This window comes from Triturus cristatus, chromosome 6 (genome assembly GCF_964204655.1).
Source record: "Triturus cristatus chromosome 6, aTriCri1.1, whole genome shotgun sequence".
Taxonomy (NCBI): Eukaryota; Metazoa; Chordata; class Amphibia; order Caudata; family Salamandridae; genus Triturus; species Triturus cristatus.
The window spans coordinates 205,895,928-205,913,459 of record NC_140589.1 but is presented as its reverse complement, the minus strand read 5'-3'; the positions used below and the strand labels follow the sequence as shown (position 1 = coordinate 205,913,459).

The 17,532-nt window shown below is 44.3% G+C and overlaps 1 protein-coding gene across 5 annotated transcripts in view; it reads left to right on the top strand.

The window, feature by feature from the left end:
• SUPT3H (SPT3 homolog, SAGA and STAGA complex component) overlaps nucleotides 1–17,532 on the top strand; it is a 2,245,889-nt gene that overhangs the window by 1,207,165 nt on the left and 1,021,192 nt on the right. For all 5 annotated transcript variants that reach the window (XM_085610529.1, XM_085610533.1, XM_085610532.1 and 2 more), the window contains one exon: nucleotides 14,384–14,470. In XM_085610529.1, coding sequence (XP_085466655.1) covers nucleotides 14,384–14,470 — 87 coding nt within the window. The remainder of the gene's footprint in view (nucleotides 1–14,383; nucleotides 14,471–17,532) is intronic.

Genomic DNA, 17,532 nt, shown 5'->3' with positions numbered 1-17,532 from the left:
TGACATTGTTCTGCATTCTGTCCATCAACTGTTGTTTTTGCATTTATCACTCCGAGTGGTAAGGGTATGCCCAGACGTGGGTCTCATGCTCTCCATGCCACTGGAATCAAGCTATCCTGGCTGAAGAGGGGTGAAACCCCGAAACCGGTCATAGGATGCTTGTTTCCAGTCCAGGGAGGACCTGGCTTGGCAGTTCGGGCTGGACTGTTCCCATGAGGCACAGGGTCAAGACTGATTTGCATATGGCTGGGTTCAACCTGGAACGGCATGGTGAGCAAAAAAAACGATGGATTTAGGCCCAGATCTCTGTATTGGGGTGAATGTATGACATTGTTTTGCATTCTGTCTATCAACTGTTGTTTTTGCACCAGTGATTCCGCAACCTGCACTGAGGCCAGGGGCACCGCGCGTGAAGTAAATGACGCCCTGCCCCACCTGCACCGTAGCTCCAACGCCCGTCGATGCTGGCAGTTGTCGGCCTTCCCGATGCCAGCAGTCGCCCTGATGCTGCCACCACCAGCATCACGTTATCGCAGAGGCGATTAAAGACGAGTGTGACTTCACAGACTCTTCGAATTCGCATCGCCTCACTGGAACCAACACCTCACCGCACATGCTGCCTAACTTCCCCTGTCCTGGTTTCGACACCTTGCCTCCCCATGGCCTCGATGCCTCACCTCCCCCGTGGCAACCAGGGAACAGGCCTCGACTTCGGCACCGACGCCTCACCTCCACGACGCTGTGCATCATCTATAGACTTCGTTTTCCACAGTACTGTTGTTTGGGTTCCATGTGACTCTGTACCCGATGCCAGGCACCTCGCAGTTGGCACCGAACTTTGGATTTTTGCCTTTCACAAAGTCGTAGTAGCCCAAGTTGGAGCTATTTTGATTCTACAAGTTCTATTTTTGAAATAACTATTCTAAAGTCATAATTTGATACATGTATGTTGGTTTTTTGTCGTTTTGGTCTTGTTGAGTTTAGATAAAAATACTTTATTTTTCTAAACTGGTGTGGTGTCCATTTGTGGTTATTTCACTGTTTTACTGTGTGTTTTGAGTACAAATACTTTACACATTGCCTTTGGGATAAACCTGTCCATTCGTGCCAAGCTACCAAGGGGGTGAGCAGGAGTTATCTGAAGTGTGTAATTCCCTTACCATGACTAGAAGCAAAGGTCCCTACTTGGACAAATGTGCATTCCTCTGCCAAGTAGAGAAACCCATTTCTAACAGAGACACACCCACATCCACACACCACACTCACTAACCTAATTGGTGTGCATTGTCTCCTATCAGAAAGCTGCAATTGTAGGATCTTAAAGTCACAATGTGTCTAGGAATTGGCTTATAAACAATGCTTAATTTGTGCCAGCGGGTTGGTACTGGTGTTCATTTTTGGGAACCGGCATTCATTTTTGGGAGCCGAGTTTCATCATTGGGCTTTTCTTCACACCAAAACAGAGAAGGAGTAAAGAAGATGGAGAAAGTTAAGAAAGCAGTGGCAAAAGGAGATAGCGGGGGTAAAAATAACTTTCAGGAATGATAAGAGACAGGAGAAAGAGGCATGAGCTAATATCAAAACTAGGCCTCCTTGGGTTGTAGAAGCCACTGCTTTAAGCAACGGCAGGCGCCTAAGAAAACGTTTGGGCCCGACTCCTATTATTCTTTTAAATACTAAGCACTGCTCTTACAGTACATTACTTATGTACTGTGTCTCACCAGAAGGTACACAGTGCAATCAATGTATGTATCACAATATTTCAGTTACACATTGCTCTGCAAGTATCACAGTGCAATGCAAGTATCACAGTGCCTTAATTATTTTCTAAGTGCGATGTTAAGTATCATAATGTGTATGCAAGGTATTGCAATTGGAGATATACCAAGCTTAGTTCAGCTCACGAGGCGTTGAAACTCTTCACGGTGAGTAGCACCTAGCTCAGAATCATCCAAGGTTAGTGGTAAATACAGAGGTTATTGATTATTGTTGGTAATTTGGATTATTCTTGTTCTCCCAAGTGAATGATTCCATGTATTTGTTCCAGTTTCTTGGTGGCATAATAGATTGATAGGTAAATAACATTGTGCTGATACTACAGTGCCATAGATGGGTACTGTTGGAAATGTCCCTTTTTGCAGGGTTACCCCAAACATTTTGCCTTCCTCCACCTCTGTTTTAACTTCGTTTTTGCTCGCTTTAGGACTCTGAACACTTTACTACTGCTAGCCAGTGCTAAAGTGCATGTGCTCTTATCTAAAATGTGATTGTGATGGCAATTGATTTACCCATGATTTGTATATTTGGTTCACTTATATGGGCCTAATAAAGTGCACTACATGTACCCAGGGCCTATAAACCAAATGCTACTATTGGGCCTACAGCACTGATTGTGCCTCCCACAGAAGTAGCCTTTTAAAACTGACTCAGGCCTGCCACTGCTGGCTTTGTGGGCGCAGTTTACTGCCTCGTCGACTAGGCATTTCCAACTACTTGCCAAACCTTAAACTTCCCCTTTATTACATATCAGTCACCCCTTACATAGGCCCTAGGTAACCCTAAGGGTAGGGTGCTGTGTAAGTAAACGTTAGAACATGTACCTTTTTGTTTTACATGTCCTGGTAGTGACAACCACCCAAGTTCGTTTTCACTACTGTGAGGCCTGCTCCTCTCATAGGTTAACATTGAGAATTCCTAAAATACCCTTTTTTGGTGTAATTCCTGATTGCAGACGAGTGACTACTTTATGATTTATATAATTGGATTGGTAATGACAAAACCTCTTTAGTGGTAAAGTTAGATCTGGCATTACTAATCTAAAAATGCCACTTTTAGAAAGTGGATATTTCTCTGCTCTTAGCTCTCTTGTGTGCCTTACAGCTTGTCTCCAATATCCGTCTGGAGTGGGGTGACAGTTATGCTTTGTGCATTCCCTCTAGACAGCCACAAGTACAAGACACTCAGCTGCATCTACATTCATCTGCATACTGATGCGTCTTTCTAAGCAAGCGGGAGGGGAGGAGGTGACACGTACACCTGAATAGGAATTGTCCTGGCCTCACACAAAACACTGATCTCCTTCGACAGATAGGCTAGCAGAGAGAAGTGGGCTGAAAGGAGACTTGTACACCACAAAGGTTTTACTTTGTAGTCACCTCCACTTCAAGGACATATTTGGGTATAAGTATTGGGTCTAAGACACCATCGTCTTTGTAGACTTCACTGAAGCTACAGTGCCCAAAGGCAGTCCAGCGCAACCCAGCGTACTCTGCACGCATCAAGGAAAGACAGGCGTCTGCCCTCGTGACTCCCATAATTGCATCGTATCCAGAAAGGGGAGACTCCAGCAACGAGGCTTCCTGATCCCGAGGCCAATGGCACCCCGGCAATCCCCCGAGAAAGATACTGTCGGCCCCAGAGGATGAAGCCCCCAGGGCGTCTTAAAGGCTTAGGAAGATGGGTGCCACGCACCACCTAAATAAAAAATGCACTGCCCCCAAGGCCCTGCTCTGTGAATTTGCAGCAAAACTTTAAAATATAAAACATTTTTGGCCCCAGGCCTAGGGTCAGGGTATCCTTACCCTGCCTCCTTAAGTCATTTTTTGTTGCTTTTTTCTGAGGACACAAGACTGAGTCCGATTCCTGAGATGTCTGCCATCACATCCTTGTTGATGTGGTGGGAGCCAGTCATATCCCAGCATGAGATGCGTCAGCTACGTGGATCCTAAATGCCATGATCGATATATAGTTTTTGAGCATTAATTGCTCAAAAACTATTAACAGATTTATACCAAATCATAAAACGCACTCTTTTTGAACCAAAATTTTGCATTCTGCCAAATTTGGTATAAATCTATTCAGCAGTATGGGTTGTAGCTGTATCTAAAGTTCCTATGGAAATACGATTGGAGAGAACTCATTTTGGGAACCCCCTTTTCTATCCGCTCTTGCTTGATGGATGACAGCGAGACTTTCCATCAATCAATCAGTCAATCAGGGAATTATAAGCGTGCTACTCACCCATAAGGGTCTCAAGGCGCTGGGGGGGGGGGGGGGGTCCGCAGATCTGTTTAGCCAAAGAGCTAGGTCTTGCGGGTCTTCCTGAAGGTGTTCAGGGAGGGGGCACGTCTGATGTCTGCCGGTAGTTCGTTCCAGGTCTTGGCTGCAATATGAGAGAAGGATCTTCCACCTGCTCTGGCTCTGTGGATGCGCGGGGTTTCGCCAGTGCGAGGTTGGAAGATCTGAGGTTTCTTTTGGGTACGTGGAAATTGAGTCTGTTGTTGAGGTATTTGGGTCCTTTGTTGTGTAGGCATTTGTAGACGTGAGTGAGGATTTTGAAAGTTACTCTTTTCTCCACGGGGAGCCAGTGGAGACTTCGTAGGTGTTGTCTGATGTGTTCGTGTCGAGGGATGCCGAGGACGAGTCCAGCGGCGGTGTTCTGTATTGTCTGGAGTTTGTGGAGTAGTGACTTGTTGATGCCGGCGTAGAGTACGTTTTCATAGTCCAGTCTGCTGGTGATGAGTGCGTGGGTGACTGTCTTCCTTGACTCAGGGGGGATCCACTTGAAGGTCTTCCGGAGGATGCGGAGGGTGTTGAAGCAGCTGGAGGTGACGGCGTTGACCTGTCGGTTCATGGTGAGTGATGAGTCGAGTACGATGCCAAGGTTCTTGGCATGGTCTGAGGGGGTAGGTGGACTTCCGAGGGCGGTCGGCCACCAGGTGCTGTCCCATGCAGATGGGGTGGTACCTAGGACGAGGACTTCTGTCTTCTCTGCATTGAGCTTCAGGCAGCTGTTGGTCATCCAGACCGCGATGTCTTGCATTCCTTTCTGCAAGTTGAGTTTGGCAGTGGTGGGGTCTTTGGTGAAGGAGAGGATGAGCTGGGTGTCGTCGGCATAGGATACGATGTTGAGGCCGTGTTGTCGGACGATGGCTGCGAGGGGGGCCATGTAGATGTTGAAGAGGGTGGGGCTCAGGAATGAACCCTGTGGGACTCCATAGGTGATTTTTGTGGGATCTGAGAGGAAGGGTGGGAGTCTGATCCTTTGGCTTCTTCCGGTGAGGAATGTTCAGATCCATTCCAGGGCTGTTCCTGGAATGCCTGCGTCGTGTAGTCTGGTGACTAGTGTGCGGTGGGAGACGGTGTCGAGGGCCGCTGATAGGTCGAGTATGATGAGTGCTGCGGAGTGGCCTTGGTCCAAGAGGGTGAGATGTCGTCTGTGGCGGCGAGTAGGGCGGTCTCTGTGCTGTGGTTGCTTCGGAATCGGGATTGGGACTGGTCGAGGACGGCGTTCTCTTCAATGAATCGTGTCAGTTTCCTGTTGACTGTTTTCTCTGCAACTTTGGCTGCGAAGGGGAGGAGCGAGATGGGCCGATAGTTCTTGAGGTCGGTGAGGTCAGCTTGAGCAGGGGTCTGCCTTCTGTGCGCTTCCAGTCGTCTGGGAAGGTGCCTGTTTTGAAGGTGGTGTTGATGGTGCATTGTAGTTCGGGTGCAATGGCAGCCGTGGCTCTGTGGTAGATGTGAGGGGGGCAAAGGGCGGTGGGGGCCTCAGAGTGGATGCTTTTTATGGCTGAGGCGGTGTCTTCGGCTGTGATCGGTGTCCAGTTGGAGATGGTGGGCTGGCTGGTGTTTCTGGGGGGTGGGGGAAGGCCATCTGTGAAACCTGGTGGATGGTCGCTGAAGTTGTCGTAGAGGTTTTTGATCTTGAGGTGGAAATAGGTTCCAAGCAGAGGTCTTGGGATGGAGTGATGTCTGTGGCTTCGTTGCGTGGGTTGGTGAATTCTTGAATGACACTGAAAAGTTCCTTGGAGTTGGTGGAGTGGGCCAGGATTGTGTTGTGGATGAAGTTCCTCTTGGTGGCTCTGATCTGGTTGTGGTAGTCCGTCATGGCATCCTTGTAGGTGGTGTGGTTTTTGTTGTCTTGGATTTTCTCCAGTTCTTCTCCAGGCATCTGAAGGTGTGTCTGGCTTCTTGGAGAGCCGTGGTGAACCAGGCGGCTTTCCTGGGGCGTTGTTTGTCAGGGTTGCATAGCGGGCGAGCTCGTCTGCACAGTTGGAGATCCAGGTGTGGAGTTCTCTGGCTGTGTCGTTTGCATCGGGTGCCCAGGTGTGGTTGTCTCGGGTGAGGGTGGAGTTAAGTTGCTAGTCTGTAACCTTGCTCCAATTCCTTTATGCGCAAACTAGTCAAAAAGTAGCACTTTTTTGGAAAGTTTCATGGTGATTCGTCTGATGGTACCACCGTTATTATCAACATAAAAAAAGGCATTTCCTATGGAAGCACGATCGTAATGATATTTTCCCAGTGGTGACTGCCCCTGGAATATATATATATATCTGCACACACTCACAACCTCTCCTGTACGGTTACTTCAGACAAGTTCTGACGTCAGCTTCCACTGCACTGGGATTGGAGCCTGCCTGAATGGGAGAACAAAGAAGTGGCCTGTGCAAGTGACATTTGCCTGTGACATTGGAGGACCCTATGAAGTTAATCAAATTCCGATGCACTACCCAAGTGGCAATCATGCAGATGAACTGAAACACCGCCTTTGGTCTCCACTCTGGGAGCATTTGATTACACCTCTTTCAAGGTTTGACTTTAGACTTTAGGTGGCTGGAAAAAAAGTAACTTTCTAAAAGTACTTTTCCTTATTATTTAATAGATATTGCAAAGAGCCCAAAAGTGACATTTCTAGAGGTTTCCTAACCACACATAGCATTTTTAAATGTAATAGCGTATCTCAGTGTTTCTCTAAGGAACAGCCAACCTTGCTACAATGCAAGTAGCGTTTTGGGTGCTAGTCACTATAAGAACATGTTAACTTTACATTTGCACACACCCTAGTTTTGAATACCATCCAACCTTCCATGTAGCTACAGGGCCTAAATAGGGGTGAAAAGGAGAATTTTCTACCATCAAAACCGGTTTATTTTGACAAAGCGGGTTGCATTTATAAGCTGCAGCTGCTAGGCTGCTGTGGCATGCTTGAGGTCATGTTTATCTCGTCTTATTAATGGTTGACACAGTAGTACTGGAGTGCATAAGTGCCAATTTACTTTCCATGCCGTAGGTGTACTTTGGACACTGTATACTAAAGATGTATATACAAGTTAAATATGCCAATTAAGTGTTAGCCAATTTGACATATTTTTGTGGTCCGAGCACATGGTTAAGTAGTGTTTGGTGCACAGAGCCATTAAACGAGCGAGCATGAGTCGCAAAAAATGGGGTGAGAACTCAAAAAGAAGTACTTTGTCACAATCATTGAGCTGCTATTACAGATTTATATAATTCTGGATATTATTATTTGTTAACCAGCAAAGGATTTTCAGCGTTTATTTTATTTATGTAATGTAATCCAGACCAATGAATCTTAAAGTGAAAGCAAGTTGGTGTTGAGTCTTAGATTTGTGGGAGATGATAAAGCAGGCTTAACGTGAAGGTGTATTCTTGTACAGGTGTGTTTTAAGTCTTCCTGAATGGCTAGCAAGTCTGTGTTGAGACTTAGATAATCAGGAATACATTCCAGTGTGTGTAGATGCTAGGTGCAAGAAGGGCTAGTTAATTTTCTTTGACCTTTCATGTGAGTTTTAGATGAGAATTACTTCTTTATAGAAACCGTAGCATGTTATTTAAAAAATGCTAACATTAAACAATGATCATATATATGCAGGACCTACCTATAATAAAGCCTTCAATAAATTAAATGCTATATAAATACTTCAATTACCTATGATTGTTCTCAGTTCTCATGGTCTACTGTGCAAAGTTGGATAAGAGAATCCAAATGGTTCACCTCTTTTGGTGGGCATCCTATTCTTTGTATACCTGTGAGGGTTAACTGATGCTTTGTGTCACTCAAAACTGAATCATAAATTACAATAGGCATCTGGTGCACAACCAGGTTAGGATTTTGTGTGTCCACAAATACCCACTGCTTGACACTTTACAGTGCAAGCCACCTCCAGCATAGCAATCCTCTAAAATAGGTTGTGCCTCATAGAAAGGAGCTAAATAAATAATTGAGCAGTAAGGTGGCCTTCATTAGATTACTGACTAGTGGCTAACGATTTTAGACCATTAGGGTGGCCTCCAATTTGTTTGTTTCAATTTTTCACCCCCTTTCGACTACATTTTGTTTTGAGGTATGCAGCCATTTTGTTTTCATTCTGATTTGCTCTTTTCTTCTGATAGTGAAGATTTACTGATTATTCCAGTCTGATTTACTAGTAAATGTTGCTGCTGCAACAAGAACTAAGTGATGGTTAGAATACTTTAATTAATCTCCCTCCCTAACAATCTCCCGGGCTGAATCCTAGTCCACATATTTGTCCCCACTATGCCCCTCTAGATATAGGCTGGTTGCATGCAAAGCATCCTTGATTCCGGTATGAATAGGAGCAGTCTAGCGTGAATTGCTAGTTCAGGTCTCATCAAGATGGCAGCACAAGCAACCCCAGACCAGTGTTGATCGACTTGTGTCTCCTCAATGAAGTATAGCTCAAATCTGATGGCACCGTGAGCATGTGACCCACAGCTGAGCATACACGACAAAGTTAGGGAGTCTACTGCAGCAGGAAAAAGTGATGGATAGTATGCTTGAATTAATCTCCGGCACTGGCATTCATTCGAAGTTGTATCCCTGTTCATGTTTTTTTGTTTTGTCCTAGCTGTCCCCATGAGGAGCAGGGTCAGTACTGATTTGCATGAAGCTTTCTTCAGTGTTGAGTGGCACTGTGGGCAAAGGACAATGGGTTGGAATGTTACCATGAGCTATTACCTGGACAGGGCACAAGTTGGGGGTACACGCGGGTAGATGGTGTCTACCCATTATTTTTAAAGGGTAGATGCCGTCCACCATGCCAAGAAATAGGGTCCAATGAAATATGTTGAGCTTGTCCTGGTGTAGTTTTCTTACATCAGGACACGTTTAGCAGCGCCTGCACATTGTCTGCTTTCCATTCCCAGCAGCAACGTGCAGGCGATGAGAGGCTTTTTTATTTTCACCTCCAGCTGAGACAAAGATAAAGGCCAAAGTTAAGGGGTTATCAGGCCTCCTTTTGTTCCTGTATCCTGGCTGGGCGGGATCTGGTGCCTCAGACTTAGATTCAAATGCAATAGAGCGGAATCAATGGCACACAGCTTCTTATTACTTCACAGGTACTTAAGAGAGCCATGCTTTTGACTTCGTTCAGTCCCTGTATATATGACGTGCATGCACTGTAAGAATGTCAGATGTGTTGATCTGTCCCAGAATTTACACAAATAAGAATTTAAATACCACTATTTTATTTCTTTTATAGTGCTACTCATCCCAATGCAGGGTGTCAGAACGCTTTACATCACAAGTAAACAGTATACATTGACAATTAATCATGTAAGTGTCTAAATAAATGTACAAGATGTGTTATATAAGACAGTGAGGGTTACAAGGTGTAGGAGTCACTTGTCCTTCATAACTCACTGTGCTATATTAGAAGGATTACAATTTATGAACTGCAAGTAACAAAAGGCTCTCTGCGTTAAAAACAGTAACCCACTTTCCTATCTACAGAAAATACAAATCTGTCATCTGCATATTCCATTCTGTGCTTAGCAGGTGACACATTAACCCTCTATGCATTTTGATTCAAAACTGGGACTAGACGAAACACAAATATCTCCAGCAAATGCATTAACCTCCAGCGTTATCTTACCATTATTATTATTCCCCGAGATTTACTGGGCACACAAAGATCTCTGCAGCAGGTGCCTTAACCCCATAAAATATTTTAAAATTCAGACTTTGCAACCAGTTAAGCAGAACAGATCTACTGCCATATTTCTCCTTGGGGCCAATTTATTTGTGGTAGAGGTGAAAAAGAAAAACAAACAAATTAGTAGAGGCCCAGATTTTGCGATGGTCTTAAACCACTTTTTTTGGCACAACCCAAGCACAAAATCTCATTTGTTAAATCTCGTAATCCTCTTAAGTGTACTCATGGTAGACGTGCTACACATATTTGGGAAGTCTTAATATCTGATGTCACTTCTTGCGAGGTCACTTACTGTGATGCCAGGTGCGATGTCACATGCTGTGACATCACGCGCCATGATGTTACTTGCATACTAACTTGGTTAGTCCCCCCCACTTCTTTTTTTACGACTGGTGCCCCGTATCTGGGGTTTTAACCATTAGCAAGAATTTCTCTTTCGTCTTTAGTCTTTAGTCTTTCTGGGTATTTGTTACTACTGAACCAGGTCTGTCTTTCTCTTACTCCAGGGAACAGGGAGTCTCTGCATTCCCACATTACATTAAAATTCAGATGGATGACCAGTAAATGCTTGTTGTACAACACCCAGGGTCGGCCGACTTTTTATGACGTATGTCTCAGCTCTGATAAATAGTAATACCCCTGACGTGTTTGCACCAGCCCAGTGGTGGCAGATTGAGTGAACCATCTGCTGTATTTCCTAGTAAATAAATATTTCCCACAGTGTGCTTGGGGGATACGGCTTCGAAGCCCCGCAGGAAGCGCCGCGCCCACGCTATAATAACTCCAGGGTAGGTTTTCCGATGTGGCTAACCTTGATTTACATCCCGGTTCAAGCCCGGAGACTGCTTTCCCTGTTTGAAACGGCTTAAGAAAATGGCTGTCAGTATATCACGCGTGACCCGTCAGCACGAGGACCGAGATTTACCAGCGTTTTCTTCGGAGGACACAGTCAGTTTCAACTTGTACAATATGTTCTAGGATTCTGTGGAATAAGCACTCGCAAACAGCACAAAATAAACAAACAGTTTTGTAACAAATGTTCTCTATAAGGTATATTTTTTCCCTTGCTTGTGGAAATACAAGTACCTTGATTGCCCTCAAACTAATCAAAATGAGAGTTGACTCTGTATCCGCCAAGAAAGGGGAGCTATCATTTTTCACATTCTTACATTTTCCAGTACAGTTCCAAGGCGGCTTGTGTTACAGTCGCTTATGAATTCCTTTAAATTCCCCGAGTCTCAGGCGTCTCTGTAGCTCTAAAGACCCCAGTGAGTCTTCACGGGGAAATAGCGCTAGCCTTTCCTGCACTATGTGCTGTGCCTGGCGCACCAGACACAGCCATCTTTCTGTGTCCATTTGATGAGTGTGGAAAAAAATTAATGCAGTCCAGTATTATGATTTATGGACTGCAGCCTGTGCCTACTGAACTCGTGCCAAACTACAATCTTTCTTTTCCTCTGGATATTAGAAGCAGCTACTGTTTTGTTGATCTTTTTAACTGGTGAATAGACTTATTTCAGGCCACACCAGCATGGGAGCTTCTGAAATTAATAATGCACTTATTCAGCCCGTGGAACTGAGTAAAACCATTGCTAATGTGGACATGAAGGGTGGCATGTTATAGAAAATACTTTCAGGTGCATTAAAGTAATTTGTAAGTTTGCTTGCTCTCTCTAGAAGTGTATATACACACACAGACTGCCAAACTGCATGGAGAAATTCCGCAAAAGCGTATACGCTCACACACATACAAATATACATATAATTTTACAGAGGGACACAAGGAAAAGAGTTCTCTTGTTTGCTAATAACTTTGTATGTGTTTTACTGATTTGCGCAATTTGTGTTTATGTTCTGAGTAAAGTACCCCCCGCCAATTGTTCTACTAGAACAAGTTTGAAGACCAAAGGCCTAAGTACGAGTTAGGCAGTCCATGGGACATCCAAACCCGTGTTAGTGGTCCCTGGACCCGCTGTCAGTGGGACCGCCACAGGACTGCCGCAACCGCTGGGCTTCCCTAATCCTGTGGTGGTGGCCTAGCGGTGTGAGGCCACCACCAAGCATATTACAAGTTTCCTCACTGCGACCCTTTTCATAACAGTAAAACCCACCATGAAAAGTGTGGCGGTGAGGAAACTAAAGGGCCCCTGCACGGTCCCCTTTTGCCTCTGTGCATGGGGTTTCATGTACGGTGGCACATGGTGTGCCTCCCTCTGTTCCTGCATTGACAGAAATGCACAAGATTGTGCATTTCTGTCAGTGCAGAAACGGCTTCGGCATTTCTACATTGGTGCTCTCATAAGACTCTCCTATGAGCCATAGAAAGGCACCGCCATGGGACCACCACTGAAGGACCGGCCACCAGGATTATAATGTATTAATCCAGCGGGAGGACTGACTACAGGTTTGGCGGTCTTGGAGCGGGGTGCTGGTGTGGCGGCCCACTCCAAGATTGCCAAACTTGTAATCAGGCCCCTAGTTCTTTTATAGCTCTCTTTAAAATTCCGGACCTTTGCCTCAATCTCACGAACGATCCCTACTTGGAAATAGGTCAATAAAATATCTGAAGCCTATAAAATGAAAATAGGCCCATATTTATGCAGCTTAGAATTTGTTGCACACACATATTAGAAGAGGTTTAAAGCAATCCACGCGCAAAAACGTACGTCCGGTACAATATAACACTCGGACAGATCCATACTTTCGTGTAATAAACTCCATCAGTGGAGATGAATATACCATCTGCTACAGACTACATTCCATATTAAAATGTCCTAAAGAAATAAGTGAAAAGCCCCGATTACTTTAAGCAGCAGTTGTGTTTTGGCTCAGTGACTGGCCTTTCAATTTCAATTTCAATTTCAAAATCCTTTATTCGATATTTAAAAAATATCATAAAAGTACAATGAACCATTTAAAACATCATCTCAATACATTTCATTTTACATTGACCTTAGGGAGAACATTTAACATCAGTTCATTCAATGTAACCCTCTAGTGTGTCTCAGTCTTATTACAACTCTAATAAAATTTATAATGCAAGCCAGTGTCAGTGGATTCTCGGCCCTTTGTAAATATAAAAGAGCATCTTTAGCATGTCTAAACTTCATTTGTTTTAAAAACCTTACTAAAAAACGGCATCTGGGTACTGAATAAAAAGGGCAGAATAGTACAAAATAAAGGGTATCCTGCGTAGACCCATTGTCGCAGCCGCAGGTACCCTTCTGCTCAACCGTAACAGTAAAACCAGGCGGGTCAGCCAAAAGATGATGTAAAAGGTTGAGCCTAAAACGAGTGATTAAAAATCTATCTTGTGCATTATATAATAAAGCGAGATATGGTTCCATGCCTTCTGCTGACTTTAGTATGCTATAGGTGCAGACTGTGGGCTTACTTTCTTCTAAGGCCGCTCTGCGCATAATCTCTTTTGCCAGAAAAATTCTTTTGATGCTGGTTTTATCCTCGGGAGTAATTGTTGTGGGTTCAGTAAAGAGATTCTTACAATCTAGCCTCTTCAGGGCACTCTTTACATAACTCAACCATGGGATACACATCCCCTTATCTCTGCCCATACAATCTCTAATTATTTGCCTACTTAGACCAGCCTCACTGTTAGTCCAAATTCTTAACCAAGCCATAAGCGGTCTAACTTTGATCAGGTCCTCATGACTGGCCTTTCAAGCTATCATCTGTGTCTGGCATTAGGCGTTATAGTATCTCAACTCAATTGTAATGATTACAGTAGCATACTGGTTTTATGTTTCATATTTTAGGGTACTAGCAGTGTCACAGCTAGACCCAGCGTGACCCTCGTTTCCAGTCCTGCTATACAATCCTATTGTATCCAGCTGCAATTCTCACTTTTCACTTCTGAGCAAGATACTTGATCATGATCAGAAGCAGGGAGAATCCTATTACATACTTTAGGATCGATATTACAAACTGAAATGTGCTCATTCTAGATTCAGGTCTGTTTTTAGCAATACTTCTCCCCATCTCTGGCTTTTCCTGAATACCTTCGAATGAAGCAGCGTGATCAAACTGTGCACATTTGTTAGTGTCTTTTAGTTTCAAGTTATAAAACGTTTGAACCCAATACGTTTGAAAAATGTTTCATATGAATTTTAAGCGTTTGTTCCCTATATGCACTCGTTTTTTTAAAAGAATGTTTGATGTGCATGGGCAGTGCAAGTATCTTTGCTGCAGTTGGCAAAGTATTTGCCTCACTCTTCTAGTATTTGGTGCCAAATCTGTAGCTAAGATCAACCGAGCACCCCCAGCTGCCTGAAAATACTTTAGCTGGAATTAATTATCAAGTTCATCTGCGTGCATCGATACAGATGGGTACATCTGATTAATGTTGGCCTCCGACATGTTTGAACATTCAGTTATAAGATGAATATACCACATGTACAGCATTCTCCAAAATGTCTCCTGATACTGATGCAGAATGTTTATCCGGGATCCCTGCCTCGAGACGGGGGTATACACCTCTCATCATTAATTAAAGTTTGACTGTTTTGCCCAGTTTTCTTTTTTTTGTACTCTCTTCTCATGAAAGAGCCAATACAAATTATTCATTATAGACTGGTATTTTCGCTGTTGTTTACTGTCTCTTTCTCTCATAGTTGCAGCAAGCAGCTGAAGTTTCCCAACTCAGGGGATCTCGGGTCATCTCTGCTGAAGATATCCTGTTTCTGATGCGAAAAGATAAGGTCAGAAAGAGACCGTTTTAATACTGTTTTGATCTTGTGTTTTTTGGAATAAGTGACAAGCAAAATATGTTTGTTGTTTTTTTTTCTTCTTGGTAATCTTTTGTATTTTTCATAAAGATGTTATAAGAATGAAGGAGAGAATGGGAGGCGGAAAATTCTTGAATACATGCAAATATAATACCCTATATATCTCAATGTTTATTTTCCTTGTAGCGGAAATGCAATCCCCCTCCCTCTTTCTTTATCTGGGCCTAAGTCCTTCAGCATGATCAAGGGGTAACCTAGTGTTTGTGGAGCAGCGCAGAGACACTATGATCGGGAAACTTATTTTGTTGCCCAAAAAGTCCTTGTGTGACCTAAACCTCCATTGGAGGATACTTAACCGAACCAGTTGGCTACCTGTGCGATAATGCGCCGACTTGTGAGTCCACAGACTGGACCACTTACCAATCCACTTACTGTAAATTGTTGAAAAGTTATAATTGTGGGTAAGCCCAAAAGAGGTCTTGTTTGGATTTATAACTCTAAAAACAAAAGTCTCAATGACCTTGGCCTCAAAATAGCCTGTTAACCTATGCCCGACAACAAAGGAAATGACATAATCGCTGTCATGACTCATTACCCAAAATAGTTTGACCAGTGTTCTTGTGGAGATTTTCCTACAAACCCTTAAAAGTAAGAAACTTAAAAAGTCAAATGAATCAAATTATGCTGAACTAACTAGTGAACGAATGACTTGCAGACTATTAAGATAGATGCCAGAAGAAAACCTCCTATCACATACTCTCCTTTCTTTGGGTGCCAATACAAATGTTGATAGACTACATCTCTTCACCTAATGTTAACGTTTTTAAATCGAAAGTTTTTTTTTTTTTTTTTTTTTTTAAATATTTTTATTAAAGTTTTCCATCAGCGCAGTGAAACCAACTACAGAGAAGAATAAAGAGGACTCAATCCTCAATGCACATATCAGGAGAAATCCGTGCGTCCCCCGCTGCCCCCCTAAGCCCCCAACCCTCCACCCTCTCTACCCCCACCCCCCATCAGTGTTCCCGCATCAACCCCTTCTTCACTTCTGCTGGGAGTGGCCCGGGGTCCGTGAAATCCGAGCCCAAGGCAATCCAAAGAGCATGTCCACTGTTCTCAGGACACCAGTGACCCCCCCCCACCCCCGCGCCACCCATCCAGACCCCAGACGCCCACCACGACTATTCGGCAAGTACTAGTACTTTGTGCGAACGCTGAGTCCTCCACAAATGTACCTAAGTGTCTCTAGTCAGTGCGGACTCTCCAGGGGGCCCCACCCCGGGTTCCACACTCCTATCCCCGTCCACAGGATCCCTATCCTCCGTACTCAGCTCCTCCAAGGATCTAAGCCCTTCCACCAGAGCCCCCCACGCCCTTGCCGCCTCCAGCGCTTTGTCATTAGCCGCGCGTCTGGCTATCTGCAGGCGCAGCGTCCCCTCACTTCCCGCCCAGGACAAGAAGCTCGCCTGCAATCTCCGAAAGCTCGGCCCAGATCTAGCTTTCCAATGCATAGTGAGCTCCCTCTTCGCCATTATCAATCCTAGATCATAAAACTTGCTGGTAATCTTGGTTTTGGAGGTGTGCGGAAACCACAACAACAGGCAAGTCCCCATCTCCGCCTCCAGCTCTCGCTCCGCCACTTGGTTCAGGCACGCCACCACATCCGCCCAATAAGAGCCCAGTCCCTTTAAATCGAAAGTTACTAGCACAATAAAGCTTCTCAAAAAATAATTTTAGGCGACCAAGCACACAGCTACCACAGTACTCTGCTCACTGCTAAACTCTGCAGACAAATTCACTTGCCAAGCTAATAGGATTCGCCAAAATCCTGAATGTTGGGAAGGAAATCATATGTTTATGCAACATCATATTCCTCTTACTCAGCAATTAGTGTAATAAAATTTGGCATTAAACCATTACTTCCCTCAGAACGTTAAACATCTACTGTCACTTCATCTCAGCATCCTCCTCCCTGCATAAAACCGAACTCCGACCCAAATGAGCTGAACTCATTTTGACCCATTACCCCATCTCCAGTTTCTGGCAAAAGCCATTGAAAGCTGTGTATCCGTGCCATTAAAAAAGGCTTCGTGAGCATGATTGTAGCATGAAGACTGTCCACTTTTATATTATGGATGGTACTCTTGGTATTCTGATGGAGGTGAGACTCAATTGCTGGTCTCTTAGTAGCATTCGTTACCATTGACCATGGTCTCCTGCTGTACACTCTGCCATGTGCAGCAGAAGCAAAGGGCTGACATGGTTTCCTTAGGACCTGAGGGTCAGTCAATTTGTAAAAAATAGTAGATGGTGTCCATCCAGACACCTGCAGCCTTCTGTGTTCCGCAGCACGAAATCCTAGCCCTTCCAGTCTTCAGTTTTTTGACGGAGCTGCTAGAGGTGGTGCAGCGGCTGGTAACTGCCCATGCACCAATATTGACCACAGCTCTATAGCTATGTATACATAACTGAACTGATTCAAGGTTAAGAGAAGGTCAGTTGACGCCTAAAATTAAATCCTAACAATCCTAAATTGAGGCTACTTTCCCTTTTAGTCTTGCGATCAAACACTGTCTGTAGCCCTTACCGTGTTAAATATCACCCTGCCTGCTAAAAATATTTATCATCGCTCTGCTCCTCACCAGGGCCACTTATTAAAAACACATGCAAAACTTAATATCCGATTCTGCTTTCAAGCCCGTTGTACAAGCATTGCAAGTGCTAAAATTAGTTTATGGAAATTACCTCCTCGCTGAACTCCCAAAGCCAAGGTTCACACGGCTAAAGGGCCACAGCTCCCAGTAGTATGATCACAACATTTGTACTGAACTCACAAACCTGTTTCCCTTTGGATGGTAAACATTATCCTTAGACAACCTGCCATTTACTTTAGGCAGCCAATCAGTTCTACAGAGCCTTCTATCTAGAGTCACCCAGGTATGTAGTCGTAAGCGAGCCATTTCAGGTGGGGCACATTTCAATTAGAGACCAGTGGCTTTAGGAAACAAATCACCCACTCCTTGTCTTTCTCAGGT